Source organism: Leptinotarsa decemlineata, unplaced genomic scaffold (assembly GCF_025532065.1).
Source record: "Leptinotarsa decemlineata unplaced genomic scaffold, Ldec_3_MD MMD2_tig00026299_RagTag_RagTag, whole genome shotgun sequence".
NCBI classification, from domain to species: Eukaryota; Metazoa; Arthropoda; class Insecta; order Coleoptera; family Chrysomelidae; genus Leptinotarsa; species Leptinotarsa decemlineata.
This window is the reverse complement of record NW_027412676.1, coordinates 3,359,441-3,385,840: the sequence shown is the minus strand read 5'-3', so window position 1 is coordinate 3,385,840 and position 26,400 is coordinate 3,359,441. Positions and strand designations below refer to the sequence as shown.

The 26,400-nt window shown below is 35.6% G+C and overlaps 2 protein-coding genes and 1 long non-coding RNA gene across 6 annotated transcripts in view; 1 reads left to right on the top strand and 2 right to left on the bottom strand.

Moving 5' to 3' along the window:
- Positions 1–11,046: 11,046 nt before the first annotated feature.
- LOC111506955 (uncharacterized) lies at positions 11,047–13,259 on the bottom strand. The gene is made up of 2 exons (XR_012466903.1): positions 13,149–13,259; positions 11,047–11,301 (listed from the first exon to the last, which is right to left on the bottom strand). It is a non-coding gene; the product is annotated as an uncharacterized lncRNA (long non-coding RNA).
- Positions 13,260–16,301: 3,042 nt separating this feature from the next.
- LOC111506957 (serine/threonine-protein phosphatase 2A regulatory subunit B'' subunit gamma) lies at positions 16,302–20,072 on the bottom strand. Of its 4 annotated transcripts, none has more exons than XM_074180700.1 (5): positions 19,939–20,072; positions 19,806–19,878; positions 18,907–19,008; positions 17,811–18,849; positions 16,302–16,589 (listed from the first exon to the last, which is right to left on the bottom strand). In XM_074180700.1, the coding sequence occupies exons 3-5, from the start codon at positions 18,947–18,949 to the stop codon at positions 16,361–16,363; spliced, it is 1,311 nt and encodes a 436-aa protein (XP_074036801.1). In that variant the 5' UTR covers positions 18,950–19,008; positions 19,806–19,878; positions 19,939–20,072; the 3' UTR covers positions 16,302–16,360. The 4 variants fall into 4 exon arrangements, with proteins under 4 accessions (XP_074036801.1, XP_074036799.1, XP_074036800.1 ...); XM_074180698.1 differs by having other exon boundaries at positions 18,907–19,409; positions 19,939–20,071; XM_074180699.1 differs by having other exon boundaries at positions 18,907–19,409; positions 19,933–20,060.
- Positions 20,073–20,381: 309 nt separating this feature from the next.
- Positions 20,382–26,400, top strand: part of LOC111506956 (XK-related protein 7) — a 36,627-nt gene continuing 30,608 nt past the window's right edge. The window contains exons 1-2 of the mRNA XM_023162178.2: positions 20,382–20,638; positions 20,698–21,126. Coding sequence (XP_023017946.2) covers positions 20,721–21,126 — 406 coding nt within the window. The 5' untranslated portion in view covers positions 20,382–20,638; positions 20,698–20,720. The remainder of the gene's footprint in view (positions 20,639–20,697; positions 21,127–26,400) is intronic.

The window sequence follows — 26,400 nt, the reverse complement described above, 5'->3', positions numbered from 1 at the left end:
TTCTACAAAATAAAAAGGTCATCAATCGAACAAGTAAGTACGACCATAGTGATGATGGTGACTTTTTTGCCTTTTCGGCAAAAAACGCCAAAATCACTTTTTTGCTGGCTACATAATTTTTTATCTTTCTCCATTTATTTTATATTCTTTTCGTGAATGACTCTTGTGTTGTGGCAGTGAGTTTGATACCGCCTCAGCTTACTTCTTTTCTTGTTAGCGTATCTTGGTTCACATGGAAGGACAATGACCTTTGAATTGATGTCTTCTCGAAAAGTCGAAGATTTACGAAGATTATCCCTAAGTTTACGTTTCCTAATTAAATTATCTACTATATTAAAAGTACCTATACCCATTGCTTTCAGCTATGTCCCTGATAACATTTTTTTCAATATCGTATCTGTCACAACAAAGTGTATACGTGTGTTGAGGACAATGGTATTAGTTACCAGGAATATATAAAAAAATACTGGTATTCTTCCACTACCTCAGATGTATTTGTGTCAAAAGTCGCAAATATGTCTTTTGTATATAGGACCTAAGTCCTATATACAAAATAAATAAATTGTGTTTGGTTAGCCATTTGGTGATTTTATAAGTAGGCCCGATTTGTGAATTATTGGTAGACTGATTATTTTAAGAAATGAAGGGTTAGAAATCAGTAGACTCCTGTTTAAGGTCAGGCGATCAAGTTTTGACACCCTTCGAGTGTGTAATGTATTATAGGGACCGTTCTCTTATAGTACTCCAATATCACAACCGTCCTGCCTTCAGATATAAAACTGCTTTATTTTTCAATCAATTGATAATCTTTCTTTCTTTGTCTTTTTTTACTCGAAATCATTGATGCGTGTCTGAAAGTGGAAGTGTAGGTATCCTATTAGATATGAATTGAGACCAGTTTTAGAGTTAGCAATTAATGTAGTTCATCTCCTGAAGACGCCAATTTGGCTGGTGAAACATGTGTCGAGGAGAGTATTGCAGTTTTGGTGTTTGGGAAAAATACTTACATTTCAACATTCGATATATTTCAAATGAGTACCGTAATATATACTACATTCTTCCATCTTGATCCGCCCTTGATTCGATTACTCCCATAATTGCGACATACCAATTATTTGGAGAATCATATTACCGAATTTGAATTATCTCATGAATATTATAAATGTATTTTCAGGATTTCAGTAGGACAAAAATAGGTAAGTACTATTTTATGTACGTCACGAATGACACTTTGTCTCTGACACAAACTATTATATTAAATACAAATTGATTTTGCATAGCATAAAGAATTTTATAATGGTCATTAAAAAATAATTGTTTTTGGAATCGAATTCCACTGAATTCATTATAAACCTTATATAGTAAATCAACAGGATCTTCGTCACATAAATCCGGCAAACAAATTGAATTTTCTCCAAAAAAATAATCAATTTTTATATCAAACATTGAACCCCGCCTATATCGAACTCGAACTGTTTCTCAATCTATTCGGTTGAAAAACGATTATGTAACAAACAGTGTATATACGACTGAGATCATTTTAATGGCGCCAAAAGCCGGATCTTGCATCCGTGAGCAATTCACAGAAACATGATCTTTACTCCATCTTCAAATTCATGGAATAAGCGAGTCAATTAATTAGCCCTCATTGCATTTCAAGGTGTAAATTAAATAGTTTTGTTTTTATTGTCATGCCTGAAAACCATAGCTTTCAGGAGATGGTTATAGATTTTTATCAATGTGTGCGTTTCAAAGAATACAAGGAATCTAAAAGCTCTGTATTTCAAAGATGACTCTAGCATAACATCAAGTGTGCTACATTTTTAGAGACGTGATTTTAAGCTATATTGAATTATGCAGGAATATAGAGGATCTCTCATTAAAAAATAGTTTTCCATCAGTAACCATTGATATCTCATTTGCATCGATATGCGGTTTTCACCATTAAGTTTGTCATAAAATTTGAACCTCAGACACAGCCATCAGTTTTCATCTATCAAGTTTGAAAACTGGAGTTTCCCTTTAAAAGTGTCCAATTTGGCCCACTCTGTACATTTTAAAAAGGTCTACAAAAAAGTCCGTGATGGTATGTGTCTATCTCTTAGAAATAACCCATAACAACCATTTTTTATCCTTTACTTTTTTACGGAGCGATTTTAAGCAATACAGCATTAATCCTTATCCAATCAAGTACCTTAAATACATTTAATATAGATCAATACGGCCCCTTACAGCATGTAATTCAAATGAATATTTTTGAGGATATTACATATTTAAAATGCAGGGACATAGAGATTGCGGCGGTACCGGCCGGGGGACCGGTGGCGCGTGACAATAAATAGCGCGTAGAAGGCCGCGCTTCGCCCTATAGCACTTTACGATTAGCAGCGATCCAACACGTTTATATGTAAATTTATTATCAACAATGCACCCGTGCGGAGCCCGCGCGGTTCGCTAGTTTATGGATACCTGGTATGCCGTTTATTTATAAATTTGTCAAAATCTTTTTTATTTAAAATAGGCATTTCATTATAATAATCAATACCGTTTTTTGTAGTTTTGAAGTGGCTTTAAAGCTAGTTCAGAATGGAGCACTCACTTACAGTGTTTAGTTAATGGCCCATTCATAGAAAATAATTGTGAAGTATATTTGGCAGGTTTCTTTCGAACGGCTTTCTATAGGTTTATTAGAAGATCCGCCCATTCTCATTTTTGTAATTATTTCAAAAGTATCCAACAACAGTTGACAATCAACGAAGAGATCTGATTAAGTGTTCAGGCCCACAATCAAATATCATACTCGAATTAAGGAACATCCATTTATTGACTTGTAATATGCTAGTAAATATTATGTGTTACTGGTATGCATTCAACTCTGTGTATAAGTAGGTACATCAAGATTACAAAACCTGTACTTCCTTTCAGGTGAACCACAGGTGTTCCTCAGAGGATTTTATAAGTTAGACTTTTCACACCGGAACTGTATGCAGCAAGAAAACATTTAACTTTCATGTGTGTATCTTCTTTGAACTTCCTTTAAAACCAATGAAAAGTATTAGTTTCGAACGACTTGATGTTAATTTGGGAGATTTCCTTGTCCAATAGCCTCTTGGTTTCGCCGATGTAGTAGGACATACTGCATTTACTCTTTACTGCAATTGTACTCTTTTTATGCTATACTTAAATAGGTGAAATTCGTTCTGATGCTTAGACATGCGGATAGTCCTTGTAACGTTTTTTTTTTCCTTTTGAGGCTCATCTTCTTGGTAGTGGTCTACCAGGTTTTTGGAGTAATCATATCTAAGATCTGTCTTTTTGATGCGGCCAATTTCTTGTTAAGATTTTATTTTTAATGTTAAGACTGAATGCACAATCTATCGATGTTTCATTGGATGCTTTGGACTTATAATTCAGATATGTTACTTGTGTGAATTGGTTTCAGATGTTTCTCACTGTTGGTCCTTTTCACTTTCAACTAAATAAAATTCAATTTATTATAGGATTTCTCTATGAACCCAATCTATGAAACGTCAACAGATTGAAGACTTGTTGTGGGGGTTCTTAAATGGCCAACGTTTTGTACTATTCAAATAATAAGCGTTGAATAATCTTGGATGTGTCAACGAACGGTGGAGGAATCATAAAAAAACTGCTAAAGGTCGGCAATGAGTCTCAAGAGCATATTATATTGGAAACATTTTTGACACAGCAGAGATGACTAGTCAACTCCAGGTGGTACTAACTTGATTAGCGAAACACGCACCGAAAGAAAGTCTTTTTATTTTGGTGTGTATAAAAATATCGTTCTTGCTGAAAAATATTCAGCAGAATGCCGGGAATTCGATACGTTCCGCGAATGATGGAAACCTCCTTGATAATTTCTGGCAATACCCACCGTTATCCATAGCACCCGCGAAAGTTTCGCGATGACGTACACCACCTCGTCGTCAGAGCTGAAAGTAAGGAACGTGTGTAGTTGGGCGTGATTCGATATTCCTCCATGAGACAGACGCAACCCCGACCTTTACTGCCTCTCCTTCCGTTCCATAGCCCACTGTGTTTACCGCTGTATCTTCGACTGGAAGTTTGTCATCGACGACGCCACTTCGAGTACAAGATTGAAAAGTATCCTTCGATGGAAAAGAAGATCCGGCCGCATTTTTAGAACGTCTGGAGGAGATCTGCGACTCCCAGAATGTGGCTCGGGGCCGACTGCTCTCGAATATGCCGGATTTGTTAGAAGGCATGCCGGAATTATGGTTCCAGAACAACCGAGCATCGTGAAAGACCTAGATCATTGTTGCTGCCAATTTCCGGAGTTTTTACTTTCCGGTCAAGTATCTCAACGACCTGGCAGCAGCTATTGGACGAATATTCTAACAACCGAATGAATCTGCCACCTTGTATATCACTGTATTGCAGACTTCGATACGCCACTATGGTGGGATAAATCGGGCACCGAAGTTAAAGTGGTTGTACCGAAATCTGCGTCCAGAGTACCGACAACAGATTTGGTAAACTGACCTCACCAACGTGGTCTCCTTTTCGACAATTGTCCGGAAGTTTGAATCGTTGAAGTATTTCGCCTACTCTACAACACGTGCCGAAAACCGCTTTCCGTGACCAAAGCCCCAAGCCCTCGAGGAAAGTCGCCGACCGCTCAACCACTATATCTTTCCTAGGGGAACGCCACCGCCACGCACGTCCAACAGAAAACCAGAGGCCTCATCGGGCCTAGAATGCTGGCGTTGCGGGCAGATCGGACATTCCCATGGGCTATGTCGCGAATGTTTTGCTGTCGTTGCAAAAGAGAGGGAGTCATGTCTTGCGGATTCCCATGTTTAGAGGCGGAAAACTGACAGGGTGCTGTACTGTCGCGAGGCGACAGTACAGCACCCTGTCAGTACAGCACCTTGATGCGTCACGCGAGGTGACGCATCATTTTCCGTATCAGACAGCTAAACCGATAACCGACCACCGGCTAAGTCGTATATCAGAGAGAGTGACCAGTGGCGAACTTTGGACTTACAGGAAATTTGCAACCTGACCGCAACTATCCGTTTAGCTTCAATGGCCTGGTAGTAGACGTTCTTCTTTATCATACAAAGCCAAAATCAGTACCGGAGGAATCTATTTTACTGAAACGTTTGGCAACATCCAATGCCTTTCCTACGATATCGTGATATGCATGGATATACTTCACCGACAAGGATTCTTCCTCCATTGGGACTGGAGATATTCGGATAAGAGACCAGCATGCCTTTTGTAGCCCTACTGGTGCACTGGCACCTACGCCTGCCCTCACCGCAGTGTAGAGGAGGAAAATAGACTCAAGGAATTCTTTGAGGTTGAACTGCGACTTTTTGAGTATATCCGAGGAGTGACTTCGTTGGCTCAACAAACTATCTGCCTGTCAAAACTCCGAGATTACCTAACAACGATACTGCTTTCAGAACCCCCGGATGCAAGAGATATTTAACACCGAAGTGGTACGGATGTTGGAGGAAGGAATAATAGAGCCATCTTCTAGCCCACAGAGCTTCCCGGTAGTCATCGTTCGCAAGAAAAATAACAACCCACTCTTCTGTAGTGCCTTTCAGAAGGTGAACGCAGTCTCCCTGAAAGGCGCCTACCCTCTTCCCTTCATCAATGCCATATCGGACATGCTTCAAAGGGCTCGCTATATCTCTAACATCAAGAACCTTCGAGAGGTATTCCGCCGACTCCAAGCTGCTAACTTTCGGAAGGAGATCACGCAAATATCTAGGCTATCTGGTTACATCCGCCTGTATAAATTCAGAGAAAGTAGCATCCTTTGTAGAGCTTCCGCCGCCGTCCAATGTTATGTCGATTCCTGGGGATCCTAAACCACATCAAGACTCACGTTCCGACCTAAAATTCACAATGGAAGTTGAAAATAACAAAGAAAATAACTACGTCCCCCTGGACGTTCTCATCACAAAATCCAAAAAAAAATCTCACACATTATTCACCGAAAACCAACCCATACTAACCGTTACGTCAATGATAATTCCCATCATCATCCTTCCCAATTGAATTCCGTTCTGAATTATCTCATACACAGTTCTATCAGACTCACTGACAGCCACAATAGATCCAAGGAACAAAACGTACTCAAAGCCACCCTTCACTAAAATGACTATCCCAAATCCAAAGATCCATCCAACTTAAACAAATGCATACTCCCCATTCCAAATAGCTTGATGAACTGACGGACCACCAAATAGCTTTTCTTCGGGTATAACAATTTTGCAGGTCTGCTGCAGGCCAGCAAATTGTTCTCAGTAGACATTGCTCTCGTAATCTTGTAGGAGGACAGAAACTCTTGCAGGTCGCGTCTCTCAAACATGAATCTCGACCAGGTTAATCATTTCCGACAAAAAAAATTTTGAACCCCCACCCAAAAACTTTACAATTCTCAAAAAAATTGGAAATAAATTTTGCAGGTCGGCGGAAATTTTTGCAGGTCGGGTCTGCCAGTTATGGATCTAGACTGGATTATTCATTTTCGACAGAAAAAATTTCGAAACACCACCCTTTGAGTATGGAAAAATTCCTCATTAAATTGAAAATAAACCTTGCAGGCCGGCAGAAATTCTTGCAGGTCGGGTCTGCCGGACATGAATATGGACCAGGTTAATCATTTTCGAGAAAAAAAAAATCCAACTCCCACCCTTTGAGTATGGAAAAATCCCACATTTCTCATTAAATTGAAAATAAATTTGGCAGGTCGGCAGAAATTTTTGCAGGTCGGGTCTGCCAGTTATGGATCTCGACTGGATTATTCATTTCCGACAGATAAAAAATCCCAACCCCCACTTAATAATTTCACAATTCTTAAAAAATTGGAAATACATTTTGCAGGTCGATGGAAATTCTTGCAGGTCGGGTCTACCAGACATAAATCTCGACCAGGTTGATCATTTTCGACAAAAAAAATTCAACCCCCACCCTTTGAGTATGGAAAAATTTCACTTTCTCATTAAATTGAAAATAAACCTTGCAGGTCGGGTCTGCCAGTTATGGATCTCGATATCTATGACATCTATGGATATCTTATACTCAAATGACAAACTTGTTTATAAATGTTGATTTTATAAATTTATTTGTAGATGATACACTATTGGTATACAAGCTTAGATATAGCTATTGATAAAATGAATGCCGCATTAAAGGATGTAAATGAGTACCTCATGGCAAATAAATTAAAACCGAATAAAATGAAAACTAAAGAAATGATTATTACAACAAAATATAAATGGAACAGCCTTGATTTAAATTAAATAAATCTACAAATCGATAATGAAAACATTGAAATTGTATCATGTATCAAATATCTTGGATTCCAGTTAGATAATGTATTACTTTTTGTCAATCATCTCGATTATATATGTAAAAAAAATATCTGAAAAACTATATTTCTTTGCAGGAGTTTTTGGCAATTTATCCACTCAGTCTAAAATTACTGTGTACAATGCGATTATCCAACCACATTTTGATTACTGTGCTTCTATTATTTTCTTGTTTAATCTAAATCAAACATCTCAATTATAAAAACTTCAAAATCGCGGTATGCGAATTGTTCTAAAAGTGAATAGATTCACTGAAATCGGAATTATGTTACAAACTTTGCGGTGGCTACCAGTTTCTTTACGGTTTTATTACCTAACTATGACATTTATATATAAAATTCTGAATAACTTATCACCTTCATATTTTTCTGAATTTGTTAGTTTAAATTCAGAAGTGCACAAATATGCCACAAGAAATCATACTAATTTGCATTTATGCAGAACGAATAGGAGAAGTGCCATGAATTCTTTATTTTTCAAAGGGTTTGATGCATACAATAAATTACCAAATGATATTAAATCTTGTCCATCATTAAGTATTTTTAAAAAACAGTTATTGAAATCCATCCACAATGCTAGAGAGAATAATACTTGGTAAGATAATATTAATAAATATAGTATTTGTATGTAGTTTTCTGCTTTTTATCATTGTATTGGAGCTGCACCTATATTGCATTGTATTTTTAATAGCATATATCGTTATTTTTTAAACTAAAAATTTTTATTTTCAATTCCTATGTTAGTAATATGTCAATATCAGCTCTCGACTGGATTATTCATTTTCGACAGAAAAAAATCCCAACCCCCATTTAATAATTTCACAATTCTTAAAAAATTGGAAATACATTTTGTAGGTCGATGGAAATTCTTGCAGGTCGGGTCTACCAGACATAAATCTCGACCAGGTTAATCATTTTCGACAAAAAAAATTCAATCCCCACCTTTTGAGTATGGAAAAATTTCACGTTTGTCATTTAATTGAAAATAAACCTTGCAGGTCGGGTCTCCCAGACATGAATCTTGATCAGGTTGTTCATTTTCGCCAAAAAAAATTTCAACCCACTCTTTGAATATGGAAAAAATCCATACTCCTCATTGAATTGAAAATAAACCTTGCAGGTCGGGTCTGCCAGACATGAATCTTGACTAGGTTAATCATTTTCGACAGAAAAATTTTCCAACCCCCACAAAAAGTTTCACAATTCTTAAATTGAAAATACATTTTGCAGGTCGGCGGAAATTCTTGTAGGTCGGGTCTCCCATTCGAAAATTATTAGCCTGGTCGTGATTCATGTCTGGGAGACCCGACCTGCAAGAATTTCCGTCGACCTGCAAGGTTCATTTTCAATTTAATGAGGAATGTGGAATTTTTCCATGCTCAAAGGGTAGGGGTTGAATTTTTTTAGTCGAAAATGATCAACCTTGTTGAGATTCATGTCTGAGAGACCCGACCTGGAAGAATTTCCGCCGACCTGCAAAATGTATTTCCAATTTTTTAGGAATTGTGAAACTTTTTGGTGGGGGTTGGATAATTTTTCTGTCGAATATGATTAACCTGGGCGAGATTCATGTGTGGCAGACCCGACCTGCAAGAAATTCTGTTTTCCTACAAGATTACGTGAGCAATTTCTACTGAGAACAATTTGCTGACCTGAAGACCTGCAAAATAGTTATACCCCTTTTCTTCCTTATACTCATGAAGTTACACTGACTTTCTAGTAAATATTCATATCGCCGTTCACATATATTTTTTTAAATATAATGTCGTTTTTGCAGGATTTGTCATGAAAAATTGAACATAAACTCTCAATTTCGTAATTGCGCCTCCACTCTTGAACAAACGATTAGTATTTTGAATAACTTTTCATCATATGTAAGAAAACATAAGTAGGTACATAAATGTCTTCAACAAAAGAGTATAACATATTTTCGATATGGCATTCTGTGCGTCAATTGAATTTAAAAATAAATCCAAAGCCGATGGTCGACAAGTGGCGTTTTTAGGTGAGCATTTTTGGAATTCCTACTAAGATGTTGTGAAGGTCGGGGCTGGCAGTCGCAAGGTCTTGCTAGGCGCCAACAAATTTGTGAAAGTAAAGATGAGAATAATGACATGAGCGTATCATAGTGAATTTAAGTCCACTAAATGCAAATCTACTTCTTTTAGTTGCGGGTTCCGCGACACCACGAAATATTTTTAATGAATTTGAGTTGTCAGGTGTCTTCAGAGATATACCGAAATGGTATTTTGTTCTCGAATAATCCAAACAGCAGGTAGGTACTCAACAGAATTGAAATACCTAATAATGATAATACCTACTTAAGAGACTTTACACCTTACTGTGTTTATAATCTCGAGCCAGAAGTAGAAGTGTATTCCAGCCGAGCTTTTACTTGAGCTCAGCTCGATTTTAAAAAGCCTTGGTTCGGCCTTGGTAGGTATTATGCATCTTGGTTGGTTTTTCCAAATTCTACCATTGTGGCTGTAAAGAGGGAGGTTGTCCCTTCTTATGGCACATTCGTTATTTTTGTCGTTAAAAACATAAAGTTTAGTACTGGAACTTGTTGCTAGAAATGAAATTACACTTTTATTGGGGGTTGTCGAATTTCCATAGCAAAGGGGACGAGTAATAGGCTAGACCTTTTCATTTTAAGTTAAATTTAAAGCACAAACAAGTACCGAAACTTTTCGAAAAAAAGTTTCCCATATGGTGCGCACTTTAATGGTAACATCAGACAACTATTTTAAAACCTTTCACAAGAAGACAGACCGATCCAAGGGGCCAATCATCCCCCAAATTCAATTTTAAACCTCTGTGGGTAGGAGCGCGATGGCATTATCCACGGGCATGAGACTGAGTGAAACATGTGTTAGGATATATTGACTTCTTTCTCTCTCTCACTAAGGAGGATTTATGCATTACTATTATTTTACTAAAAAGTACACTTTGTCCGAATGATATCTCGGCCCGTTCGGAAGTTAAGATATGTGGACACTTTTTACCTCCGCACTATATATTTTGTAACATTAATCATCTGTTATCATGAATTATGCATACAGTACGGTCCATCTATCCACTGCTAGTCCTAAAATGTACAGCTTGTTAAATTTAGGAAGATATTTCCAAATTTTGATACGACCCTAGCGGGCAGGGTGCGCTTTATGAGATGGTGACAATGCTCAGTTACAAGCTAGTTTCCATCAGCTTCTGTCTCTCAGGGAATGCGTACATTGTAAAAATGATCAATTAATTTCCTAGATTTGACAAGCTGTGATCAATTATACAATGGTGATTATCATGCCACTTATTTGGTATTCAGCACTCAGAGATGTTCTGATTACGCTAGAGGGGGGGGACCGTCATGATCACTGGTATTGGGCTGCTCAGATTGATGTGGGCTGATATATTATTCAAAATACCATTCCCAAAATTATATACAAGAAAAATGGACGATTCTCTCCATCAGAATTGTATAAACTTGCGAATTTTTTAAATATTCGCAATTTATATATCCTACAAACCTTTTAAATATTTGCAATTTATATATCCTACAATCCTTGATTTGGACATTCAAACAAAAACCTTAACTAAGTACATGCTCACCAATCTAGAGCCACAGGCTATACCACTGACCTCACACTGAAAGTTTCTAGATTCAGCAAACCTCACACTCAAAGAAATATCCTTTATTTTGGCTCAAAAATATACAACAGCCTCCCAAACGAACTGAAAGAATGTAAAAATCTCAGTTAATTTAAATCAGGCTCAAAAGCATATATACTTCAACATAGCCAACTTCAAAACAAATTTTTCTAGGTAACACTGCTTGATTCATTTCTTCCCTTCTCCTTTCACCCAACAAACTTGCGTATCTGTGCCATTTTGTTTACGGTAGAGGCACTAGCACAAGTCATCCCATTATATATCTATATATTTGTATACATAAATATTGTAAAAATCACATACTCCACTGTTCGCAGATACGAAATGAATTGAATGAAATGAACCTTTTTCCTGAAGTACGAAAAATCACTCACTAGCAGCGCTAGTAGTTCGGCAGGGACAAACACTGTCTAATCCTCATATAAACATATGGTAAAGTACAATTAAAAAAGAATGTTTTTAACAGAAGAAAATATTCCTGGAGCAAAACTAAAATTTGCAACTGTAAAGGATAACAATGTTGTAACATTAAAACGTTGGCTTGCATGCGGTAATTTAAAAGTAACTGGAAAAAAGTGAATTACACAAAGTTTCCAAAGATCATTGTCTTTTGCTGAACCCTAGTAAATGCAAAGCAATGGTTTTCGGTAGGAAAAACGATAGACTTTTCTTTCAGGAAAGTAAACTTACCATCAAAATTAATGATATTCCTATCGAATATTGCGATGTTGTGAAGAATTTAGGTCTCTGGATGGACTACTCACTGCGATTCGATAAACATATCTCAGAATGCATTAGGAAAAGCATCTGGAAGCTCAAAATACTAAACGGGAATCGTGCTTCGCTGAACAAAAATCAAGAAAATGCTCTGCGAATCTCTCGTGCTTTCAATGTTCTCGCATTGCGATACTGTATATGGTCCTTGTCTCACTGCAGCTAATGCACAGAGGATACACAACTACTGCCTTCGATTCATTTATGGTGTTCGTAGGCGTCTGCCTATCACCCATTGATTAAAAGAAGTTGGATGGTTGAGTATGAAATTACGTAGAAAACTACACTGTTGCATTTATATCATAAAATTATTCAGACCAAGGCACCATCTTACTTGTATAAGAAAATCGTATTTCGTACTGATGTTCATAATTTGAACATTCGTTCCAAGGGAACTATAACTCTACCCGTCCATAAATCTTCTATGTTTGAGCGTAGCTTTTCTTATAATATTTCAAAAGTATATAATGTCATACCGAAGGAACTGAAAAATATGAAGATTATGACATTTCGAAAACATATTAGACAAGCCTTAAAATCCCCTACTAGTTGAAACTCCTGTCTCTCTCTCTCTCTCTCTCTCTCTCTCTCTCTCTCTCTCTCTCTCTCTCTCCCACTGGATTGAAATGTATGATTTTTTTTATATCTTTTTTTTCTGTTATTTTGAACATGCATGGTTTTTGTTCTAGATAATACTTACGGTTACTGATTAGAATATGGAACTCTTGTATATGGTTGAGACTTTTTAGTGTTCTAGTTATATATGTGTATATGGGTGTATATATATATGAATGTATATATATTTTTTTTTGTTTTTTGAATTTTTAAAAATATTTTTGAAATATTTCTTTTCCTATATATATATATATATATATATATATATATATATATATATATATATATATATATGTATTTATATATGTATATATTATTATTTTTTTATTTCTTTTTTGTTCTCTCTTTTCATTGATGTATCTGCTGCTGAATAAAGATTATTATTATTATTAATAGACAGGTTAATATACAGACTCTAGTAAAAGAGTAGCGGTAGATTCAAACTGTAAAAAAAATTAAAATAACTATGAATTTCAGATTAGTTTCCGAGTGAAATATGAATCAAATATAGATAGTAATGAAATGAATTTAATTGAATATAATAAATGAATATAATTTAATTAATGATTGAGGTTATATATCATTCTAATCAATGGTAATTATTAACTATGAAAAATTTACTATTCATTTCATGTTTAGAGCATACATATTAATATTTATTTATTTTTTGCACAGTTAAATCCACTCTCCTCGAAGCATGTATCCATTTCTTACATCTAACCTCATTAACCCTGCGTCCGACACGTGAGGTGTGCATACCCCAGCCGTAGAAAATTCCATATAACTTTTCGAAATTGGCACCCCAGCGTCGTATATATTTAGTAGCTTCCGCTCCACTCTCATAATACGCCGATGACACGGCTCTACTCTCGTCTTCCATGGGGCTGGAGCTCGGCGTCGTCTATATGCAACGTGCATTGGACGACGTCGAGCGCTGGTACCTCGATTGGAAGATCCGAGTAAACCCGGAAAAGACTCAGGCGATAACCATGGGAAGATTACTATCTTCTCCGGCCAAAAAAGTGAGAATCTCTGGAAGGGAGATTGACTGGCAAACGCGGGTAAAGTACATCGGCCTTTTAATAGACCGTAGGCTCACTTGGAACCCGCACATTATGTACGTTAAATCCAAGATCGAGGGTCGGATAGCCAGTCTGTACCCTCTGATCAACAGGAAATCCAGAATGAGTCTTAAAAACAAAATCACGATCTACAACACGATGTTCAAGCCTGTCATCATGTACGCTTCAGGCGTCTGGGGACAAGCGGCTCCGTCCAACATTTCCATTTTGGAAAGGTTGCAGAATAAGTTAATTAGGATGATTGTGAATGCTCCTTGGTTCGTGCGGAATGAAGCCATCCGCAGAGATTTGCAGCTGCCTTCCATTCGGCAGTCCATTCAGTCGAGGAATGAGAGAGTTTTCGAAAAAACGGAAACTCACGAAAACCCGTTAGTTAGGGAAGCCACAGATTATGCTGTAGACGACCCCTCCCGATATAGAAGGCCCCGACACTCTGTCGAATGAGGCCCTCATGTCCCCCGTTAAAGGATGAATAACTTTTTCATCCATCCCACCCCAGCCAGGTAGGGGTATCCCGTGAAGGGCGGCACTGATGTCTAAGGACTTCATGCCGTCATCTATCAGTTGTGTACCCATTGGCCCCTCTCAAGGCCAATGATCAGCCAAAAGGGTAGGGGAGCTGGTCTCCAAACCTGGATGAAATTAGGATGACTCGTCAGCCACTCTCATATTCACATTTCAAACCAGTTGTCGTTTGACGTATGTATGAATCAGACCTGTTATAAAGCGACTGGGGTGCACGAAACCCCCACATGTCTCTATACGTTCCAAAATTGTGCGCATTCAAAGAAAACCAAATCGAGTAGTTTTTCAAATTATTCGATAAAAATACGTGATTATGAGCGAGAAATGACCCGTCTTCAGTCCTTATGGGATGAAATAGGAAGTGATGATGAAATTGACGAATCTGATGGTGATGAAACGAGCGATAATGTTAGCATCGTTAGTAACTATCCAGATTTCGAAGATCAAAGGCGAAACTGTGGAACCTCCATCCAAAAGACTCAAACGAAATGGTCAAGAAAGGTTTCAAGATTGCCATCGTGCCCGTGATCGAAATACAAAATACATTTGTAACAAATGCAATAAATTCATATGTCTGGACCATGCAGAAATATACTGCAAATCTTGCGTAGAAATGGCAAACGTTGATGACCTGTATTTTTTATGATTTTCAATAATTTTTTTTTATTTCCATTTTATGATGTTTTATTATCTGTTTGAAACAGCAATTTGATAGGTATGTATTTAGTCGTTTTATGTGCAAAAGACTTCTTCGAGTAAATCTATATTTTTTCCATTAAAAGAACCCATTGTTTTGGTAAAGACGGAATATAACGATTTATTGGTCGTTTTGGTAAATCAAAAATTATTTTTTTGCAAAAAGAGATATTACAGTATAGAATTCTCATAACAACTATGTTGCAATTCAAAAAAATGTTAATTTTAATAGAAAAATCATATTGGGGTCTAACACACCCCATGTGTCTACAAATGTTACAAAAGTCCACATGTCGTACGCAGGGTTAATATGAGGTTTTATAAATGGTATAAAAAACACGTTTTCTTCGGGATATCGATTATCCGACGTACAATTCGCAAAACAGCAATGCTTTGTTGACATTATACTAGCACAAAATAATTTTTAATATCAGATTTATATTTTTAAATAATAAATTAATATTACCTAAATAACGCTGTTTTACATGTGAATAGTTTATGTTTGTCTCTACTACTAGTGTTGCCTCTCGTGACACGTTCGCTGTACTATTCTCAGGAAAAAGGCTCATTCAATGTTTATATAAAAGTAATTGTTTCAAAATAATCTTTTCTTTCGTGTAATTCAATGTTTATAAGAAAATAGTTGTTTCGAGATGGTGTTTCCTTCCAGTTTGTGTCTGAAAGTTACTTCCTTGCATGATCTACATATCTTTTTAGAGAGTTCGTTTTGAAATGAATTACCTTCTTTCTTTGGAAGATTCTCACATTTTTTTGTATAACGATGGAGTAGAAAGCCAAAACAATTAATTTCAAAAAATTATTCTCTCCTAAAAATAGACCTCTTTCAATTTATAAAATAACATTTGATTCGATAACGAAATCTTTATTTGAGAACTGTTTTGGAACTCTTATTCAGGTGCATTATCAATTTGAATTAAGGAGTCTCAAAAGCATTTCCCATTTGTCTTGAAGCGACTATGCATTGACATTTCATTTCGATAACTCTGTTAAGTCAACATAACATTTGGAATCAGCTTGGAGATATTCAAAGGCATATGTAAGGTGTATAGACTATGTGAGACATATCACTTGCGACATTTTTCTCGTAAAATTACTTTTATAGTTCTCAACAGTTTTGCAATGTGCTTGCTGGGGATCGACTTTCTTTCTGATCGAGTTAGATCTTTTGATTAGTGATGTTTCAGATTTTAAAGAGATACTTTGTTACGGTTAGTTGTATCCAAGGGATACGGTGCAACTAGTAACATAAGAATTTGTTACTGACTATATTTTATAACACTATTTTATTTTGATTATCAGTTTTTTAATTTTATAGTTCAAGTAGATTTCATAGAGTTTTTTTTTAAAGACACAAAGCAATATGCACCTTTCAAAAACGTGTCCAAGACAGTTGTGGATATAGTTTAGTGCTATATATACGGCTTTGCTAGAAATATTAATATTTTTCATGATGTGTGAATAAATTCTATTCAGAAAACGAAAGCAACAAAATTGTATCAAGGTGGTGAAATGGAAAACCAAAAATGGGGAAATATTAAAACGTGAAGAGGAACTATACAGACAAATTTATTTAAAAAGTACAAAAATATACATCTCAAACAATATCACATTAATCTTGTGAAGGTTCTGATGACAAAGCCTCACGATTCTCATAAGCCCAAAATCCATGAAATTCTATCAAGATACTGACAAATGTGTCGCCTTGACCACAAGCTAGTAAATCAGCCAAGGTTATCTTCTGTGGATCTTTGGGTCTCACCATATCAAACAACTCATCTTTAACGTCTTGAAAAGATACAGGTTCTGCGCCATGAGCTTTCATCTGATCCTGAATTGCTCTGAAAAATACTTTTATATGAAACTTGGAATATAGTAAACAGCGAGTTGATTTTATATGTCACTACATAGAATAAAACAAAGTTACTTCCCGCTGTCTGTTTCTATGTATGCTTAGATCTTTAAAACTACGCATACTACCCCATTATCAAACCCGAAACCAGTCGTATAAATAAAATTTACCAGTGGTATTTAGACAAAAGTGTTTTTATTGATTTCATTTAAGTGATCACGAATAACCATAAACTAAACAAGACATCAATCACACATATCACATTCATTACATAAGTCTCATTTTTAAAATTTTTGTATTTGTTTAGCGTTCAGATTTTGAATTAAAAGTCTTTTTTCGTACTGTATTTTATCTTCAATTATATCAACTTTACCATTTTCTTTTAGAGGTTTATTCCTCAATAGTGAATTTTCACGATAATAATAACAAAAATATTATTAGTAATAATAATTATACTCAATATTATTTAATATGTGGGTCGCAAAAAAAATCCATCATGAAGGTGGGTCCCCAGGCAAAACAGTTTGGGAAACGCTGCTCTAGTGGTTATGATGAAATTCACCACATCTTTGATGAAAAGAAGTATACTAAGCATAAGTGAAATTTTATCATATATTATGAATGACTCCGTGAAATTATGGCATGATGAAACGACGAAAATATAACTGTAATTATTGAACATTTAGAATAAATAGAAAGAAAACATTAAGAAACTAAAAGGCCAACATGTTTTTATTAATCTTAAGAGATGAAAGTTCATCATTCAAAATGACAAAACTGAAATTAATTTATAAAGTAGAAATATTGGTATAAAATAATAAAACATTATTTTTTATAAAAAATCATACAAATGCTTATATTATATGCGATTTTAATTCAATAATTTTTTTTTTGTTTCATTGTCAAAAATGAAAGTACTTTACTGTGCAAATTTCTTGTTTTTCAACAAACAAACACATAATTTGAAAAGTGATTGTTGCATTTTCAAGTTTTAATCTTGACAGAACTTATCTGACAACTTTTTTCCAAAATTTATGATCAAAAAAAACTTTCCATACTTTTCCAACTAACTGAGAGTGATTATTGATACTTATTGAATTTCCTTTTTTCTTATGAACTTTTCTGTTATTTGTATTAATGAAGACCATATTAAACAAAGGATCTATTCACAACATCTCTAAAAGATATCTTTATATATAAACATCCTTACCTGAAAAAATAATTCAGTGTGAATGAATCTAAATAACCACCATTTTTTATATCCAATATTCGGAAAAGATAGGCCAGAGCTTGTGGTTCGCTTCTGTTCTCTAAGGCAAGTACTAAATCTAAATAAGTTTTATAATCCATTTCACCACCATAGGTTAAACATGTTTGAAATACTCTATCTAAAAATGGTTTGGTTAAAGTGCCTGAACCATAACCAGCTAATTCAGCCTTGCTTAACATGCCGTTATGATCTCTATCTAAGTTCAAATAATGTCCATAAATGCGGAGTGCTGAAGGAGCACTAAACCAGTTTTGTTCTTGTAACTCTTTGCTCACTTCTTCATCTCGAAGTTCTAATAGGTCGTCAAGAAATGAACAGGCTAGAATGTCGAGAATTCTCACTCTCCCAGCTCTAACAACATCAAGAAAAAACAAAAATTTTCGCACTGCTGTGCACACGTAAAAACTATGGAAAGACTTCTCAAGCCCTTCAAGTTGTGGTAGAGTAGGTAGAAGTTCAGTAATGTATGATTCCAAATCTGCTTCTGTAAGATATCCTTGCCCAGTGGCATCATACAGGGACAAACCAATTCTAGTCTGATCAAGCCACACTTTCCTCATAACATAGTTGAAGAGTGACATTATCGACACTCTTCCATGTGGGTCACCTTGCTGGAGCTTTGCAAATACAATAGGGGTAAAATATGGTTTGACTTTGGGGCCCACCGAATTAGCAACTTTTTGGAAATCACTATATGTGATTAACTGTTCCTCCGAAAAACTTTGATTTTGATCAAGAAGTGTCCAAAGCTCTTTCAGTTCATTATTATCTAATAACTCTGAACTTCTTCTTTTAAGAAGGTTAGAACGACTTTCTTCTCTCAGTTTCGACCGCAGGGGTTCATTCTCTTTAGGGAGTTTATTGAAGAACTTCGGGATGCCTCGTTCTGGAGGTGCCTTTGTTTCTTTCCACTCTGCAAGATATTGTTTGAAATATTTTTCTTCCATCTGTTCATTTTCACTTGAACTGATTTGTGAAGCTGATGAAAATAAAAATAATTAATTTATAGAAAATGGGAGGCAAGACTATTTGTTACCTGTTTTCTCAAGTTTTTGTTTCAGTATCTCTTTTAAATCCATTTTTTCTGCTCACGCACAAACAGGATTTTCAGACATAACTGCTAATTTTCGCTAGTAAACTGAAAGGAGTGTTTTTTTTTCAACTATATATAATAATATCTTCCGAAATCACACATATTTATTCATTCAAATAATAAACCCCCTTCTAAATACCGACGCCACTGTGCCTTCGGTAAGTTTCGGACAGCTGATAAATTTTACTTCTAAGTTCCTATCGGTTAGATCTTCACTTTTCTCTTCTTCGAAGGCTCTATATTATTTCATAAATTAGCTTTGGGTGGGTATATTCTTTCTCATAAATTAGTATTGACTTTTATTATGGCAGTAATCTCGAGATTCATTTGAAAAATTATTTATTTTCAGGCATGCACTGACCTAGTTAAACGTCAATAACGACGTCCTAATATGGACTGAAGCACAGATTAATATGTGACTGAAGAGGAAACACTGTCTTCAACAACTAAAAAAAATTAAGAAATTCACATCTTGGCATGATGCTCATTAATAAAAATACATTTGAATTTCGCGTTAAAGTGGCGTAATTGAGGACAATTATCGAAAAATTCTGAGCATCAGAAGATGTCCTATTTCCAATAGGAAAACACATGTATTTTTTCATTATTTCAGATAATCGATGATGTGCCCAGAAAATAGTGAAGAAATTTGTTTGAGCTGTTTTTCTTCAAAATATTCAAAGTTGAAAATGGCCTCCACTTAAAACTCGGTTTGACCTTGAATTTTAATGATTGTCTTAAGAGCATTCAAAAAACACCGAAAATCACCATAATTAGTTATCAATAATAATACAATCGGTTTCAGTCATGATGAATAATCAATGATAATAAAAACTACTTACGGCTACTAAATAGTAGGAGAAAAAAGATCCATTTGTCCACCAGATACCACCAGGGGTACATTTATTGACCGATCTAAAAATTCAGCAATTTTAATTTTGTGTTATGGAGAAATTGAAGTTTTTTAACTTTTACTTTTAGTTTTGACGGCTTTATTGGAAGTGATGTCTTGTTGAAATCAATATATTTTGAACTGAGACGTGCATAATCCCTATTTTAGGGAATCTCATTTCTTCCAAAACGAATAGTATAGTGGCAGTTCTTGAACCGAGTTTCATAAAAAAAATCTTTATGGTCATTTATTCAAGACATTATCCGTGCGTCCCGTGAATCAACTTTAATGCAGAGATCTCGTAAAAAAAAATACTAGAGATACCAACAAAAAGTCGAAATTTAATGAAAAGTAGAATGTGTCTGTTTTAAGGCTTCACATGGTGAGATAAAATCAAATATTTTATAGTTTTGTAAGTATAAATAATGACACATCTAATCTCTATTCACGAACTGCAAATATTAATATTTATTAGTTCTATGGATGATGGATGACAAAGACAATTGACATGACATGTCAAGTAAAGTCAATGTCAAAGTAAAATATGCGCCTTTTAAAGTTTGCGCAAGCACAAGTACATCGACTCTAGTACTTGTCAACAAATGTTTTTGATTGTTCCTATTTAATAAACCTTTCACATGGAAGAAGTACTCATCTTGCCAGCAAATATGACTAAATATTTTCAGAAGTATTCCTATTGTACTGATATGAAGAAAGTATCCTTGCAAAAATGAAAGGAGGTTAGGAATGCAGAGAGTGGCCCAGAAAAATACTGGAGGGCAAGTATGTAGATAAATTTTAAAAAATTACCAATTTTCTGAAATAATTCCTCTCATTTTCAGCATGAGATGATTCAGTTGAAGACATGGCAGAATTCTTGCCATTATGCGATTTACTCTTTAATGTGGTTTCCCTAGCAGCATATTTTTGTGATTTGGTTTTCGATATTTTAGTAGTCTATGACCTGTATCAAAGAAGTTTCACGGTACTTTTCCTTCAGTGTCTAGGTGCCATAGTTTTGTCAATCATAATTTCTCAGATTTTATCACTGAGGTGGTATTTGAATCAAGAAACAGTTGGTTGGCAGCGATTTGTTGTGATAGCGCTACATGTGTTACAGCTAGGTGTGCTGTGGCGATATGCTCGACTTCTTGTACCTGTTCAGATAGCTAGTGTTAAGCGTGAAGTTAGAGACTTATGCATATTGAGGTTGGTGCATGGATTTCTGCAAGCTGCTCCTATGTTATTGTTGCAGCTATCATTATTACCAGGTATTTATTATCATTCACATTTTCGAGAATAGTTCATATACAGAGTGCATAGGCAATACAGAACCTATGTTATTTAAAAAGAAGGAAATTAAAAAAATAATTGTGAACTAGGTCAAAAGGTTTTGTTTTACTATATTTATTGTGAAATATTGCTAAATAAAAATACTATTTAATATCTATCCGCAATTTAGGTCTTTTACAAAAATGTTACACCTCGTCTCAGGTACATAAAACATTCCGTATTATTCAACAGATGAATTGTTTTGTTCATATTTGAATGTGGTCCAATTATGCCCCTCAAATAACCTATCAAACACATTTATATGCCAAAAAACTGCTACACCATCGAGGAATTTTTCGCAAACCAATAATTATTCATTCTAAGGTGTTATTTATTTTTCAAGTATTGTTTCACTGATTGTGTTATATGTTAGACCACTCATACAGTGGAAGATTAGCGTTTCGGAATACCCACCTGCCAAAAACGAAGTGTTTATTGTTACAACTGCTGTATTTTGATTGTATCAGTTTTGAACATTTTTTCTTTGAAGTAACTCTTCTATGTAGTTCATTATTTTGACCCCACCCTCCTGACATGTAACATTATCAACAAAGAGGAATGAAACGTTGGCTTAAAGGCGTTGAAATGTTGCAACAATATCTTCTAACGAAACCGAATGTTCAAGTACGGGCGAAGTATACAGCAATTACCGATCCAGACGATGATGTAACAACAAGTTCCACAGTTTGAAAGGTAAAAAAAAAAAGAAGTATGATGCATCATATATCAGGTTTGGATTGATTCTAACTTTGAACAGAATACGAATATGAGACTGAATTTATGGATTCATAATCCTTTTTTACCCAACTTGCAAAAGCCCGAAAGTATGTCAAACAAGATTTACGATTCTCTTTTAGAAATGTCATCAGACACAAGTATGGAGTCACTATTTAAAATGACGCCTCTCAACGATTTTTGCCAAAATGGCTCTGAATATTCTTCTCCCATTCTCAACAACATATTTGTCCTAAACAGGATTCTCAACCTATGCAGCCATGAAAACAAAATACATCAATAGACTGGACACTCAACCTGATATGAGACTTCAACTGTCTTATATCAAACCAAATATCAACCAATTGATGAAAAATAAAAAAACAGTTTTCATATATCCCATCAGTTAGATTTTCTTTTTTAATTTTTTTTATTATTATTATACTTGTTATGTAAGGAAATAATAAGTAACTGTTACATTGTACTTTTATTATGCTTATTAATAAAGAATACACTTTTAAAAACATTGACATTGACATTGTTTTATTGTTGGGGTCCGTCAAATATTTCGCTTAACAAAAGTTTGAGATCCGCTGTGTTAGACTATTAATAATATTTGTAATTGTATTCTATCATGATATATACCTTATGGATGTCTTCCTTGTTACTGTGTGAATGAAATTTTATACTGTTCAACAAGGGAAATGAATATTACTATCATTATTATTATTTTACTATTATCATTTTTATTAGTATTATCTGACCACAAAATATTATTTAAAACATAGAATAATGTTAAAATATTACTTGCTCCTGTATACTACAGCCTAGCCTATCCCTGGCCCTAGTGCTAGTCATAAAATTGAAAATAATACCTTAGCCTGACTTATCTATCTTATTGAACTTAGCCTAGGGTATTTGAAGTCCTCCTAGTTCTTCTTATCGAAAGCCTTGCCTCTCCAGAGTTGGAACTTATTCATGGACTATATCGGCAGAACCTCGGGTACTCAGTTTTCAGGTATCCCTGTTAACAAGGGGAAATACATTTCCCAGGCTTCACTGTAAGGTCTTCATCTGTGGTGCTTCTTGGTGCACTGGCAGCAGTGATGCATTGAGTTCTAGCAGTAACTCTGTCAGGTCTGGTTTTGATGTCCTCCGTGGACTACATTGCTAACAGTGGGCATCTAGAGATCCGGAATATGGTGAAGACTCCGTAGGCATGTTAATTGAAAGCCTACCACTTCCTGCAACTAAAGTGCCCAACGACTCGAGAGACTGGAAAGAGACTTAACGGAATGAAGCCACTTCAAACTTTGATATCACTGATTTTCACAAAATGGTAAGCAAACTACAGCAAGCGATGGTTTCATCCCTGCCAGCTGTTTTTTGAAGTAAAGCAGCACCCAGTCCTTCATTAAAAGCATTCATCTGGAGGTCTTCGAGAAGTCTGGACAGTTGCGTAAGCGCTGTCCAGACTTATAAAGACAATGTGGCCCTCACTTCTTCTGTGAGGTTTTCTGTGTTTTTGTACCTTCTTCACTCACTACGTGTTCTAGATATGTTAGCTCTTTTTTACAAAACCTACATTTGTGTGGGTTCATTTATAAGTTTGCCTCTTTCAGATGATGGAAAACTTCTTTCAGCTGTAATGAATGTTTGAACGTTTTGCTGACTACGGCATTTCTGGAGGCGCTTAATGATGAATGACTGCCTTTCAACAAGTGTACGGACCAGTGACTTGAACATAGAACCAATGTTGAAAAATACCTGTCTTCTGAAAGTTTATCGCAGAAACGGTATTTATTGATATCTTCTCAACTAGGACAATCAGTGAGCTCCACTGACTGTTCGATGATTCAACTCTTTTGCCTTTCACCATCTGGTCGAATTCATTAATCATTTTCTGATAGCAGGAATTAACGGTCGATGCCTCTGTTTTATTGGAGTGTCATTCAGAAGACGGATTTTACGTTTAGGCGACAGAGTCAAGACTTTGACTTGACTTGAAATTGCGACAGTTCATCTGTTTCCTGTTCAGACAGCCTGCCTATCGACGGAACGGAAGTGTTCTGCTCCTCAGCATTACCTTTCACTACTACTTCCTTTGTGCTAATAACTAGACCTAGACTCTTCTTCTAGAGACATGTAAGAGAATTTGATTTCCCACCTCTGTTTAGCATAGGTCTACTATTGTAGTTTGTAGAAAAAAGGGAAAATTCTGGAGACCCTCAACAGTTATCGGACTTGATTTTCTCCTACAACAACTATATCTCTATTATAACCAGACCATTTCCAGTATAGTGTTACGTTTTCCCCGTAGGTCAACCAATATCTGACTACACTGAATAATCAAACTTAATTTTATTTTACTTCAAATACACAAATACTATTATTTGAATGTCTATCGCCTTACTAGATCATATCGCGTACCGCACTGTAAAGTCCACTTGACTGTGTCGATACGCTCGCAGCCAGCGTTTGAATATCGTAATCGAACATCATAGAATTTTCGCCGAAGTTCTTGCTGCTTCTCGAGCGGCAATGTACATTGGGCATTCCAACGCTCTCAGCTACATCATGTTTGGTTTATGGTTACCAGTGGCGGCCGGCGTTACTTTCTTTCAGACATGATCTACAACAATAGTTTACAATTTTGACAAATCGTAACATGCTGATACGTATGTTCCCCTGTTTTGGTTCAACTGGATTTTCATTAGACTTCAACACTTTTTTCTTTGCAAATGTTTTTTAAAGCATCTGTTCTGTTATAACCATTTTGCAATTTGACACTTTTTTCTATGAATGATCCAGGAACCTTTTTTCGTCAAAGTGTACCATATTTGTACTCAATCCAAAACAGAATTAAGTGTCTGAGTGTTCGTGGAACACGGAGGTGCTCTCACGAAATTCCTTAATCATCCATGCCGGTTTTGTCTAGACAGAGTTTTGATAATCCGGTTTGAATGTACTTTTTCAATCTGTATAACCAGCCCACAGCATAATTGTTTTCTTCCACGTTCGTCATCGTGACTTTACTTTTGTCCACCTGTAATTTTTCTTTCAGAATCTCCTTTGTGTCTGTTCCAGGATATACTTAAATATGGTCAGGCGCCAATTGTAACGTGGTTTCTGTTCAGGTTGGGTGGTTGGTTGGAGAAAATATGTCGAGGGTTCAACAAGTAGAAAGTCATGTCAGGTGATATAAAATGAAACTTTATTGTTTATAGATATATGGAACAAACGATAGTTGTCATACGATAACCACCTTTTTGGAATACTCTCTGTGATCACAGTTGCTTCTCAAGTGATTACTTTTCTAATTGCTATAATGGGACGGCAATTTTCACTATTTCGAATCTGGCTCAAAGCCATCGACAGCCCGAAGTCTCGTTTTTATCAGGGATGAGCTGAGCAACAAAGTTGAGTCACAACCTCTAGCATTGGAAACACTGAAAATATGCTGCTATGTTGTTTCCGCTTGTAGAATGAAGATACCTTCAAGATACCCTCAGAGTATGGCAAGCAGAGTACGACTGAAAATTTCGATTTAACGAGTTCAAATAGGAAATTAGCTGGTCCCAAATTTCTCATCGAAGACCGATTGAATAAATTGATGGAATTCTTGAAAAGGATAGTAGAGAATGCGGAGACAATTACTTGAGTAACTCTAGTATTCCAGTTGCAAGAAAAAGTATGCTACGATGCTAAGGCCAAGAAACGAATCATCGTCAGAGGTTTTCTGCCCTAAAAATGAAAATGGCTTATTGGAGAAAAACAATACAACTGTTGAAATTCTATATAGTCAAACTTTCTATGATACAATTTTTCTTTCAACCCTTGTTGAACATCATGATAAACGTTTTCCTTACAACATAAAAGCAATCATTGATACAGACAGTCATTGAATGTACATGAATATGTTTACTGCCCATAAAGTGGGCTACAAGAAAATTGGCGAAGAAATCATAATACATGCGTTGTCTGGAGGTTCCCAATCTGAAGTTATTGAATATAATAGCTACAAAATCAGTTTGGGAAATTTCAATCATCAGTATATTTCTAATTCTGATGCATTCGATCAGCCAGTTATTTGTAATAATGTCACTCCGCTTAAAGAAGAATCATGGATTTGTGAACTACAGAATTTGATTGTAGGTATAACTGTATTGAAAGGTGATCCCGTTGAGGTGCTTATTGGTGCCGATGTTGCCGGAAAATATTGACTGAAATGTGGATTAGTTGCAATGACGAATTTTCTTGGTGAATAGATTCCATGACATTACTGATTTATGGAAGCTTGATGTTCTTGGAATATCAGATCCGGGTGAAAATAACTTCGCGAAAATAATCAAAAAGGCAGTTACCCACCATTTTAATTAAACTGTGTCTATGAATCAAAAAGAGGAACGAAGATTGGATAAAGGGTTATTCATCTTAACTCAGTAATTTCGACATTGACATTCTCGATAATCAGATGATCAAACTGAAAACGTGAATCG

Bases quoted from the DNA above. Each gene is read 5' to 3' on its own strand.
- LOC111506957 (XM_074180700.1), bottom strand. From the start codon at position 18,949: ATGGATTTAAAAGAGATACTGAAACAAAAACTTGAGAAAACAG. The intron at 18,850-18,906 runs GTAACAAATAGT...TATTTTCATCAG, and splicing joins ACAAAAACTTGAGAAAACAG to CTTCACAAATCAGTTCAAGT. The intron at 16,590-17,810 runs GTAAGGATGTTT...AGTATTTTTCAG, and splicing joins ACACTGAATTATTTTTTCAG to AGCAATTCAGGATCAGATGA.